Here is a 13,115-nt window from a genome sequence, read left to right as displayed (position 1 = left end):
CCTTCAAATAGTTTTATATTCATTCAGTCTGACCAAATATTTAGTAGATTTCAACATTTTCGGCAATAACATTTCCCCAAATTTATTCACTTCTTTATTTATTTATTTATTTGTTGTTAATTCATCTACCATAAGTACCTGTTGATGCAAGGTGAGCCTATTTCATTAACGAAAGCAAGGACAACTTCAATCCCCAAACGCACTTATGTTTTTATGTTTTTATCAGGTGGCAGCATATGTTTGTTGACACAGATGTTGAACCTTGCGCTGCTCAAAAGATAATTTCATAATCCACTTTGAAAAGGAAGAAAAGCCTGTCTTTGAAGTTGCAAAAAAGACCGTTTTTAATCTCAATTTGGTTTTTCCAGGCGTTGACTACATAACTCATTGAGACTGCTTGAAAATACGCCGCTACGATGCTACTCCTCCATCTTAGATCTGAGAGGACACTGCATTTCTCAAGAGTTTATTTTATATATACTATGCACATCATTCACCCGTGAGTGCAACTTGGTTATGTTTCAATTTCACAGTTCACCTGCACTTTTTCCACAAGTCAAGGATGCCATGGAGAACTGAAAGCCATTACTCGCTGACAAATCAACAGTCCTTATCGAGTATGGATGAAGAAGCTAAAGGTGTGCGCTGTACGAGCTTAGCGTACCAAAGCATAACGTAATAACTATTTGAAAAAAACCAACAACCTTGCAACCCACTAGACCTGAGAGGACTGACATATAGACTTCCCTCTATAAAAATCCCCTAATCCACTTTTAGTTTGAAACCAGACAGTAAATGGAGCAAAAACTCGTTACGCTCGAAAGACTATATTGTTGAATTCTCAGTGGTTTTAAAATTAAGTCTGCAACATCAAGTAATGGGTTGTTTTCCTCTTTCAGGGCTGAAGCAGATCCACGCCTTGTCCATCCAAGGGAACTACGAGCTCCGCATTGACCTGGAGGATTTCGAGAACAGCACCGCATACGCCCAGTACGGCACGTTCGGAGTGGGCCTGTTCTCCGTGGACCCGGACGATGACGGATACCCGCTGACTGTGGGGGATTATTCTGGAAACGCAGGTATGAGCACGCTGTGAACTAGTTGAATATGTGCTGCGCTCACACTTTGCTATTTTTCAATTTAGCCTATTTTTCTCCTCTGAGGTAGAGCAAACAAAACCTCCACAGCGCAGAACTTCACAAAATACTGCGGACCGGGGGGTTACGTGTACAGATTAGGATTCGTCGTAGTTTTAGTTTAGAGGCGTAATCATTTTTGGGAGTCACGTATTGTCAGTGGTAGGGGGTAACGAAGTAAAAGTAGTAAAGTACTGTATGTAAGTGGAATTCTTAGGTATCTGTGTTTTACTTTAGCACATTTTACAGTTGATACTTTTTACTTTTACTTCACTAAAATGGAGAGCAGTATCTGTACTTTCTACTCCGCTACATTTTTGAACAGGACTGAAAAGTAAAAAGTACTTTTCATATGATTTGAGCGGTTATTTTTAACGTGTTCGTGGCGACATCCTGACTCAAGTTTTCGAGTTCAAGCTTTGGCGTTGAGCAGTGGTGTCAAACTCGCGGCCCGGGGGTCAATTGCGGCCCACGAGATTATATTTTGTGGCCCGCAGGACAATATGAAAGTTTAATGTTACTGTGGCATTACCATGTTTCAATAAAGATTCAACAAATAACGATGTATATCTATAAAAATCCACAAGAATTGGCATGTTTCCTCGTGTATATTGAAAACAGAATGATGTTTGAGAAGATTTTAACAAAGCTTTTTTGTGGAATACCCGATAAGCTCAGCCTCACCCAGACTCTGCCTCCTGTGGCCCCCAGATAATTTGAGTTTGAGACCCCTGGCGTTGAGCAAACAAAAATAAATGCAAAAAACTCATGGGAAAAATTAAGAAATCTATCCATATTGTTACTGTTGACCAAAATATGTGTCATTTTTAATCAAATTGTGAAATGCTTACTTACTTTATCCTCTTAAAGTACATTTTTAAACAGGTACGTCAATACTTTTACATAAGTAGATGTTTTTTCATGTGATACTTTTACTTTTGCTAAGTACTACACACAATCAACAACCACTACTTTTCTGGAGAAACGTCGACGTCCCGCTCGTCTCCATGGAGATGTTATTGCTTTGTCTGGGACTTCCTCCGAATGCCATCTATCTCCATGGAGACGCGCAAATCTCCAGATATACGAAGGCCGACGGCAGAGAAATTTGACACAATTACCATCAATATTTTAACAGTCGCATTTTCAGTTTTCCCCTAAATGCAGGGCGGAGCTGAACGGGTTGGATTTTCTAACTAGCGTTCTGAGTCGGAATGTGATCTCCAAGGATAACTGGAAAACACCATTAATGCCCGTATTGCGGAACATTCCAGGCAGAGAAAGTAAATATCCATGGAGGTGATGGACGTTCCCACATTGCAGTTACATAAAGTACTTTGAAATGACTTTGAAGTAACTGCTGTGAGTTCACTTGAGTTTCTTATCTTCCATTAGATATATAAGAGTTAGATTTTTATAAACAGGACATCGCTACTATCTTCCCGTATCCTCTTAGATCACAGCCAACCTACCTGTCAGCTTCCTCTAAATTACTGCCAATTAATCGCACTGCCTGACCTGCAGCGTAAACAAAAATCTGCTACCGAAATGAACCAGCTATTTCCTGAACCTCTGGGAACTCGGCGCTCCATGAACACGGTAGAAATGGGGACAAATTTACGAAGCTGGGGGAAGGCAGAGTGAAAGAGATGTAGTGAGGTGGAAGAGAGTCTGAATAGGACAGGTGTGAAGGAGGCATACGGAGGAAGAGGGAAATAGAATAGAGATACTGTCCTGGCGTGGCCTCAACACGGGACGGACGCAGGAAGAGTCGACAATAAACTAATAAAGTAAGAGTAGTTACTTCAAAATGGGATTAGTCAAGTAGGACAGGCAAGGAAGGAACGTTTATTTTATAGCACAATTTGTACACAAAGTAATTCAAGTCCTGGTTTAGTCCTGGTTTAGTCCTGGTTTAGTCCTGGTTTAATCCTGGTTTAGTCCTGGTTTAGTCCTGGTTTAGTCCTTGTTTAGTCCTTGTTTAGTCCTTGTTTAGTCCTGGTTTAGTCCTGGTTTAGTCCTGATTTACTCCTGGTTTAGTCCTAGTTTAGTCCTGGTTTAGTCCTGATTTACTCCTGGTTTAGTCCTAGTTTAGTCCTGGTTTAGTCCTGGTTTAGTCCTGGTTTAATCCTGGTTTAGTCCTAGTTTAGTCCTGGTTTAGTCCTAGTTTAGTCCTGGTTTAGTCCTAGTTTAGTCCTGGTTTAGTCCTGGTTTAGTCCTTGTTTAGCCCTGGTTTAGTCCTTGTTTAGCCCTGGTTTAGTCCTGGTTTAATCCTGGTTTAATCCTAGATTAGTCCTGGTTTAGTCCTGGTTTAGTCCTGGTTTAGTCCTGGTTTAGTCCTGGTTTAATCCTGGTTTAATCCTGGTTTAGTCCTGGTTTAGTCCTGGTTTAATCCTAGATTAGTCCTTGTTTAGTCCTGGTTTAGTCCTAGTTTAATCCTGGTTTAGTCCTAGTTTAGTCCTGGTTTAGTCCTGGTTTAGTCCTTGTTTAGTCCTGGTTTAGTCCTGGTTTTATCCTGGTTTAGTCCTGGTTTTATCCTGGTTTAGTCCTGGTTTAGTCCTGGTTTAGTCCTTGTTTAGTCCTGGTTTAGTCCTGATTTACTCCTGGTTTAGTGCTGGTTTAGTCCTGGTTTAGTCCTGGTTTAGTCCTGAGTCTGGGCACCAGCAGGAGGCCGGTCCCTGAAGTCCTCAGAGTGTGAGAAGGTTCATGTTGGAGATGTTCTTTGGTGCTGGTCCATGGAGAGACTTGTTCACAAACAGAGCTGCTTTAAAGTCGATTCTCTGAGCCACAGGAGCCAGAGACCTGAGCACAGGACACATGTGTTTGTACTTCCTGGTTCTAGTCAGGACCTGAGCAGCAGTGTTCTGGATGTACTGTTCTGTCTTAAGGTTCGTTTGGAGAGGCCAGTGAGCAGGACGTTACAGTCGTCTAACCTACTGGAGACAAATGTATGGATAAGTCTCTTGTAGTCTGGTTTTGACAGTTTACCTTTGATTTTTTTGCAGTGTTTTTAGGTGGTTAAAAGCTGCAGATGTTATTGATTTGATGTGACTGTTAAAGTTCAAGTCTGAGTCCATTATTACGTCTAGATTTCTCGCCTGATTTGAAGGTTTTAGAGAGAGAGACTGAAGGTAACTGCTGACACTTTCTTTTTATTTCTATGGGCCAAAGAATATGATTTCAGTCTTGTCTGACTTTAGCTGAATAAAAGTTGTTTTGCCTCCACACACTGATCTGTTGGATGCAGTGGCAGATTGAATCCACTGGTCCATATTCACCTGCTCCAGTGAGACATTGCGTAGAAGTACAAAGTAAGTAAGAGAAAAAGTTATTTGGGCAAACTTGATTAACTGTGTGGACATCTTAGTTATAATTGGACGTCAATCAAAACATGAACTGTTGCTCAAAATCTGGTATTTTTAAATTATAGACCAGAAAAATGAGTTCAAAACATTTAATATTGTCAACTTAAAGCGTTTGCCACTTGTAGACTTAATCACAGAGGGAAGAGTAACCAAAACATTTACCCAAGTAAGAGTAGGCCGCTGTTAAATTGTGAAATATACTACTTAAGTTGGAGTAAACTTGAGTAATGGAGCTTGCGTGAATTCAGCCTCAAAGACCTAACTCCGCTCCCATTTACTCAGCTCCTTTCATCTTTTTCTTCCATCTGAGTCTTTCCCGGTTGAAATATACATCTGAAATCTGAAAATGACTCAATTGCAACCACAATTTTATTAAAAACATACTCCAGTAAGTGTCCTTGAGTAAATGTAACTTGTACTACCCACCACAGGCTTACGTGTGTGTGGGTAATGACACATTCATCTTTCGTGTATTATTAGTTGCGCCGTGGACACACTGACAGCTGCTCATTTGATCCGCTGTGTTTGACGTGCTTACCTCACACTGCACCTTGCAAATGAGCCATTACTTTTTTTATACATCCTTTGGACACCTTCTTTCTTCTCCTCCCACTGCTATCTCCTTTCGTCCGTGTTGTGCACTGCTCGACGCGGTTATCAGACATGCCTGTCGGATCATTTTTCCTGCTCACTGGTTACCATGGTAATGCCAAATGGAGGGAGCAGTGCCGGAGCGAGAGGGTAAGAAGCAGAGATGGCCACATCCCGAGTAATTAAGAGCGGTTTGGTGCTCTGATGAGCTGTTATCTGTCACCTTGTGTCCGTGGGCCTCCTTTCATTTGCTGTCTCCTCCGTGCTGTGCTTTTTGGGCCAGCGACATAGATCTTGCTCTGGGATATATAGGATCTAAAATAGCATCCAAAAGAGCCAAACTGTAAACTGCCACGTATTTGTGCTTAGAATTACCCTTAACCATGTCCACTGTATGTATAACTATTATTTTATGACATATTTCTATCCTGGCGTCTGTATAGGCCACATAGATCACAATAATTCCTTAAAATCTCTGAATAAATATGATTAGAAAACTGCAATTAGTACAAAATGCCTTACTTTTCAGCCTCTCTGTAAAGATTATTGGGTAACATCAGCTCCTAACACCACCATTCTGTCTGCTTTTTACAGCAAGTATTGATATTTACAATTTTCCAGCGAAAAATCCTTTCAGAGCCGGAGGGTATTTTTGGGCTTAACACAATTTAGTTGAGTCTGCCTGACAATACAGCAAACATTAAAGGGCCGTTAGCTTACCTCATATAACTGGGCCCTATCCCCACAGTCACGTAACATCACTTACATCTTATTTATAACAATAGGCTGCCTCTGAATGGGCCTATTTATGACTGTCAGCATTGTCCAAATAAAAGATCAGCCCAGTCTGCACAGTTTAAGTGAGCTTTTCCCTTCCTGTCATGCTCATAACCACAAGCCGTTCAAAATCAATGGGAGTGTGTTATTAAAAAGAGGATAAAAAGGTCACTATGGAACCTTTGATAAATTGGATACAAAGCTGTCTGACCTCCTGTTTGGATAATGAGACCCAATACTCAGAGGAAAGAGTCTGAATCTTTTTAATTACTGCTGGTACTGACTAATGCTCAGTGTCTAATTTTAGAACCTATAACGCAAAAGACACACAAAAGATTGCATTCACCAGAGCTTATAATTGCTTTTTTTTTTCTCGAAAGAATTGAGAAGGGATATATTTTAAAAACAGCAGCTGGTCTGGTGGAAAAGAGACTGTATTTCAGACTTGGTGGGAGGTGAGGAGTTTGACTGGGGAGGTACATCTGTCAGAAGGTAATGTAAATGTCCTAAGGCAAGTTCAGGAAGATGGAAACCCCACGCGCAGCCGGATGACTTACACATCTCCCGGTGCTGTACTGCGGTACAATAAAGGCCTAGGATTTCAGGAGTTAATTAAAGTTAATTGTCCAGGGATAACGACTGTAGGAACTAGGAGTATCTTTTTCAAATGAATTATCTTCCAATGTGTTAAATGACTGCACTTCGATTAATTTGTACATAATAAAAAAAGTAATGAGTCTAATCGATTTTCTGACAGCAAATACTGAAATATCCATTATGGTAGTCATAATTAGTAGTGCAATAAATTCAAGTGTAACTACTCTGCAAATACGCCACTGGGCAAGAACTCAACTAAATTAAGTCAAACTGAATAGTGTGCGTCAAGTATAAATCACTTCACAAGTCATTAACATTTCAACTACTGCCCTTGTTTCTTCTATTATTGTTGGTTCACTTCTGCAGCTGCAACTTGGATCCATTTTGCACGCACTTTTGTATTTGGAGGGTGGATTATTTTGTGTTTATTCTTACCCGCACCCCGCCAAAAAAACAGGAAAGAGGTCCTCGTAGGGCCTCATTTATCAAGCGTTTGCTCATGTGCAGCTAAACACGCTAAAAATGAAGCAAAAACCCAATGCAATTTCTCACGGAGACGCTAAAGAAGACGCAGTGCAATTTTTTTTCCTATGATTGAATGAATTTGCAAAACGTGCCAACATGCGCAAGAGGAGAGGAGATGTAAATTTCATTGTTTCATTCATTTATCTTTATTTATACAAGGAGAGCCCAATGAGAGAACCAGACTCTTTTTCAAATACAGAACAATCCAAACTAAATCGAACAAAACTAATAAGTATATAGGTGCATTTAAAACATTAAAAACAGGTGCAGGTGGGATTACAAATGTTCACCAGATTATTAAAGTTTTTTAGTAGCACCAATGGTTCTAGTTTTGCATGTCCTTGAAATGTTTTCAATTTTTAGGAGCTAAAATAACCACAAGTTTTTTCCCCCTTTCAGTTGTAGTGCAATTTTAGACATAGACAATCATGAGATCTTGTATTAAATGTTCAACAAATAATATTCAGGCACTCTATCGTCATTGTTCCTTATAAAAAAAAAAGTTATACAATTATACAAGGTTCTTTTCAGATAAATATTAATGGCCAACCTACAAGTGATGGGTTTTAAATTCATCATCTGAGAAAGGAAGAGGCTAGAGGCTAAAGTCTTATCTAGTACAGAAAGAAAGGTTGCTTGAATAATTTATTTTTTTGTAATTCAATGGGATACAAGATTTGGTTCTTTAATAAAAAAAGCTAATTTAGGTTTTAATCTTTTACATAATTCCGACATATGTATTTTAAAGAATATGTGTTTGTCAAGCCAAAACCCAAGATATTTACAGGTTATGACTCTTACAGACTTGTAGCTTGCACATCACTTGTATTTTTTAATCATATACTTAAGATTTTTGAGGGAAATTAGTTTTCATTAAAATCTTGCTGTAGTTTTAAAATCGCCTGATGAGCAGAGGCAGCGCTTGCAGGCAAAACAGTATAATCTGCATGTAAATTTATGAGTCTTTCTATTAAATTGCAACCATTGGAATTAAGTAAATATAGTAAAAAAGTAGCGGCTCTAAAATTGAGCCTTGGGGTGCTCCTTTGCTTAAAGTAAAAAAATGTGATTATCAGCTTCTACTGCGTGGGTTCTGTTTGAAAGATAATTTAATAATAAAAACACTCTTAAATTGGTGTTGGCTGGTGTCGGGTGCACCTTTCTTGCATCTCTCCCACCTGGAACTGACTGATGCAGCGTTTCTTTCTGCTTTGTTTCATCACAGTCCGCAAAATACTGTCAAGTCTTGTGTTTTATCCCCATGTAGCCCAAAACCTCAGAAAAGTTCCTCTAGCGGACACTGTTATAACAATGTGCTGCTAACATCAGCTAAACACTTCTCTCGGCCCTTTCAAAATAAAACATCGCACACTGACGAACTGCAGAATGGGCCTTATTGTGAAAAGGTTTTAAAATGACAATCTACTGAAGCTGTCCAGAGCATCAGTGAGCTCAGCAGAGTTTTAGTAAACAAACCACTGAATTTAACATTTTACTTGACATAAATGATTTAACATACCATACAAAAGAGCAGTATAGGCCTATTGTCTGATGCATAGTTTTAAGTATAGATGAGTTATTATAATAAGCCCATTATTACTGTCAATAAAATGATAACTAAAATGCAGCAGAATATAGGAATTGATGTGTTTTTTTATTTTTTATCTTTTGTAAATGTCTCCTTAATCATCCGTAGGTGATTTGTGTAGACTATTTCATCTTTTTTCTTTTTTTTTTCTTCTTTTTTTGGAGGATGGATGATGAGCTGCTGCATTTCAAACATTCCCAGTAGATTCCAGAGCTCCAGAGTCCGCCCCTGGTGCATAGATGGATAATAGAGGCCCGTAGTGCACTAAATTTGAAAGTTCTTTTGGGCCTTTATTCCGCTGGTAGTTTTCAGATTGGAGAATGTGACCATGAGCTACTTTTCCCTGTTGGTCACATGCTACTCTCATGACAAAGATCCAAAAGTAAACTCACAACAAATATCTGCATTTAACTATTTTCAATTTAGCTGGAACTCATCTGCGTTAAATACTTATATGTTGGGATGTCAACTGAAACCCAGAAAGAAACACCTCCTTATCTTAAATGAAATCACAACAACTTTTAGACTAAACCTTGACAAAAAAATGACATATCATTTTGCAGATTCATTTTGTGACGTTATAACTCGCATCTTTCTCCTCTCCCGTAGGCGACTCTCTTCTGAAGCACAACGGAATGAAGTTCACAACCAAGGACCGGGACAACGACCACTCGGAGAACAACTGCGCCTCCTTCTACCACGGAGCCTGGTGGTACCGCAACTGCCACACCTCCAACCTGAACGGCCAATACCTGCGGGGCCAGCACACCTCCTACGCGGACGGCATCGAGTGGTCTTCGTGGACTGGCTGGCAGTATTCCCTCAAGTTCTCCGAGATGAAAATCCGACCTACTCGCGACCCTGATAGTAAATGAAGGAACGTGACTGGAAGAGGAATCGAATTTTGGGGGGGGATAAATTTACAAATCACAACTTGGAACATATAGATGGAGTTACATGTCTTCACGTTGTTCAAATTCAGCAGACTCTACGGCGTTGTTTTTTTTGTTTCATTTGCAGCGTTTTTTCGTCATTCCTTAGAGCGTCACGTTGGATATCGACCCTTACAAGAAAATCCCTCGAAACCAGCGCAACCTCTGAGCCCTACGATTTTTATCATAGAACAACTCTGAGCCCACAGTCTAAAACGGAGCATTGGTGGCCCCTTTACTAAGTCATTGTGATCTCATTTGAAACCTTTTATCTCTGCTGACAGTACAATTTGGTCGCACTACCAAAAAGATATACCCCATGATTTGCCATGAAATAATGATAAAAGCGGACATAATTTCAGTCGAATCTGGCCCGGAAGAGACAGCCAAACTGTACTCCATTACACATAGACGAAAAAAAAGTGCCATTGTACAATTTTAGATTAGCAAAGTAAAGGTTAAAGATGTGAATAAGTGTCAAGAAGTTGCATGGGAGAAAGAATAAATCCACGTAGATCTCATTCATCTGACTTTAGCCATTAGGGAGCATATTGGGCACTTTGTCTGATGTGGCTGCCAGCTGAGTACTGGCCAAGTGATGCAGCATTCACAGATGGTAACCCAGCTCTGTGTGCATAGGTAGTGTGTGTGTGTGTGTGTGTGTGTGTGTGCGTATCAAAGACAGAGATAGACCGACTCAGATCTCTCACACTATCAGTTTCCTGTTGGAGTTCAGCAGAGCCAGGCGATGAATGGACAACAGCATTTGCCCTGGCCAGACAAAACGTGATGCATGGGGGGACACACTGTACGGTCTGTACCATGCACCGCGATCGTTTACATCCAGTTTGAATTATTACAACAGCCGCAACAGGAGCTTCCACGTCATTCGGCTGCTTCTGATTTTGCCGAGCTTTAGGATACGCGACAGGAGTAACACGACCACTTTTTAACGATGACCATGAGAATCACAAATGAGGTTCTATATCACTTATACTGACCACCAGAGGACAGAACTGAAGGCACTGGATTACTCTCTTTGCACAGGCTTCCAGCACTGCTCACTTGTGGCCAGTAGAGATTCATAGAACCATAGTTACTTTCATAATTTGGCTTAATATAACTTTTAATTGTCGATGCTGTTTTAATTTGCTCTGTGTAGCAACATGGCGAAAGAAAAAAGGGTACAAAGAAAACAAAAAGCTGTGAGAGGATTTTGTGTGATTTCCATTTCCCTGTCTGACCATTTTGACGGTGTTGAACCTAATAAGTTTTGTTTTGTTTTGTTTTTCTTTAATGTTCTAAAAGCTTTAAAATATCTGTAGATTTTATTGTACATTGTGTACTTTTAGAGCATGTGATGCTGTTTTCTTACTATGCTAAAACACAAAGAGAGAACTCAAGCACATGGACTAAGACAAATCCAAGTTTCAAAAGACTGAACTTAACTAAATGAACTCTTTTCTTTCTCAATACTTACATTTCCTGGAGGTGCTGCTCAGAAAGTGAAGAAAAAATCATGATCCCAATAGCACAAAATCCACCTTTGAGCGTACCGTGTTGACATTATATGGCTGCCTGGAGATATATTCTGCCCCCTTGATTTGAAATGAACATTTGTGGGAAGACATTTTGGAGCCCATCAAGGAGGAGTCACCAGCTGACACACTAGTGAGTAAAACGTGCAACAAGGCGCCATGTTGCATTGACTATCACTGACACTGGGACAGCTTTGAAGTTTCCTGGAAGGGTTCTCCCATCGGTGCGGCACAAAGCTTGACTGCAACAAACGCCGTCAAAGCACAGACATATGCGACAAATATTGTTGAAAGAGCACAGCGGTAAGCGACGAGAATGTCGGTAGATTTATAGAGACATTAAAAAGACGTTATATAAAGGACAAGGAGGAGGCGAGGAGGTAGGCCTACGTGAGTGTGAATGTGCATCATAGTGTACACAGTAAAGCCGTGTGCATGAGGCGGACCGGGGGAATAGCAGACAGAGCGGCGGTCTCTGTAGGAAGTTACGTCAGGTGCTGTGCTTTCCTCCCCTTGTGTTGCTAACAGAGAGATTTACAGTATTATAAAGAAACTATTAATTATTGTGATTGTGAACCCTATTTGAGTGGACAATGCCCTCTGGTACTGTGTTTACCTAACCTGAGCTCGAGCCATAGACAGTAGAACGAAGAGTGACAGCGAGGAAACTAAAACGAGGCGGGGGGATTCACGCTTGTCCTTGTTTTTAGTCCTGGTTTTGGTCCCTAATGTAGATTGGGTTTGGTCCCGGTTTCGTCCCAGGTTTAGTCCCAATCGTGACGTCGTGATTTTGCATGTGACGTTTTACAAATTTAAACTTACCAACGGATTTTGACTTTTGCGAATAAGTGGACCTGGCGTTTACACATTAACCCAGCACGTATACACATCGGGCAAACTTTTATGTTAAAATGAGTCACGGTTTTATCCATTTGTTTTGTGTTTAGTGGAATGGCATGAACGTGCGTCGTGACACATTGTGGGGTAAAAATAGAGAGTTAAAATTTTGGCTAAATTGCAAAAAGATGATTCTGCACGGTGTTTCGATGACTCTTGCACAACCGCTCTAATGCAGAACACACATTTTGGCTTATCTACTCTCAATTTTAACGTCCTGCTTTCATACAATCGCACATACATATGCAATCTCTAATTAAATGTATCAGAAGACTAGAGCTAACACATGTTTTCAAGCGCACCGGTCCTGCTGTCTATGGCTCTAGCTCTTCTCTGTTCTCTCTTCACGTCACCGATCTCTTGTGCTCACTGTATATGTTACTGCTATGTTGCCCCTCTTGTTATTTCCGTGTAAAGAGCAGACATTATTTGCCACTTCCCTCCTGTGTTCTCAGTCTTTTAAAGCCACTTCCAGGCGAGTCTCAGATGGACAGACGTGATAAAGGAGAGGAATCAGAGGCTCTAATCATTCCAGTTATCCCGCTCATTACATCGCATCAATCCCCCAGGTCCTTCAACCCTCTATCTTTCTTACTGTGTTACTCCTTTAATTGCCTTAGCCTCTGCTGCCAATTCCCACTCACTCAACGGCCCCTGAACACCCCATCGCTACCCCGAGCAACCAAACTAACCCAACCTTCATGTTCTTTTACTTTTTAGTGAAGTATATAGATTGTTTTGCTGAATCTTGAGCTGTGTTAAAAAATGTTCTTGTCAACATTTAATAAACATTCACATTTTGTAAATGCTGAACATCCTCAAGGTTTTTTCTTTTTGTTTTTTTTTTGCTGTTGTGGTTTTGTGAACGTCTCAGCTGTTAGTCATGCGTGGACAGCCCTCGTGGTATTTGGAGGTTTTCATTTTCAAGCTGCCATCTTGACCGAGCTCTATGCAAACAAAAAAACATTAGCTCTGAGCTGCCAGTGAGAGGGTGGTTAATTTTTTGGAACATCAACTATAATAAAGATTTAAATGAATTGGCAGACAGTCGAAGAGACGTAGACATACTGCTAAACAGCTTGGGTCTGAATACTCAAGTCGATTTGTGGAATTTGCCCTTTTTTTTACAATTTTAAGTAGAAACAATGTGATCGGGACACCTGCAAAAT

General features: G+C 40.3%; 1 protein-coding gene across 1 annotated transcript in view; it reads left to right on the top strand.

The window, feature by feature from the left end:
* The window catches only part of fibcd1b (fibrinogen C domain containing 1b), a 124,655-nt gene extending 111,900 nt beyond the window's left edge, over positions 1-12,755 (top strand). The window contains exons 7-8 of the mRNA XM_033990252.2: positions 900-1,079; positions 9,189-12,755. Coding sequence (XP_033846143.1) covers positions 900-1,079; positions 9,189-9,454 — 446 coding nt within the window. The 3' untranslated portion in view covers positions 9,455-12,755. The remainder of the gene's footprint in view (positions 1-899; positions 1,080-9,188) is intronic.
* Positions 12,756-13,115: the final 360 nt, after the last annotated feature.

This window comes from Periophthalmus magnuspinnatus, chromosome 23 (genome assembly GCF_009829125.3).
Source record: "Periophthalmus magnuspinnatus isolate fPerMag1 chromosome 23, fPerMag1.2.pri, whole genome shotgun sequence".
NCBI classification, from domain to species: Eukaryota; Metazoa; Chordata; class Actinopteri; order Gobiiformes; family Gobiidae; genus Periophthalmus; species Periophthalmus magnuspinnatus.
The sequence above is the reverse complement of the archived record's forward strand: the minus strand, read 5'-3'. Positions and strand labels throughout refer to the sequence as shown.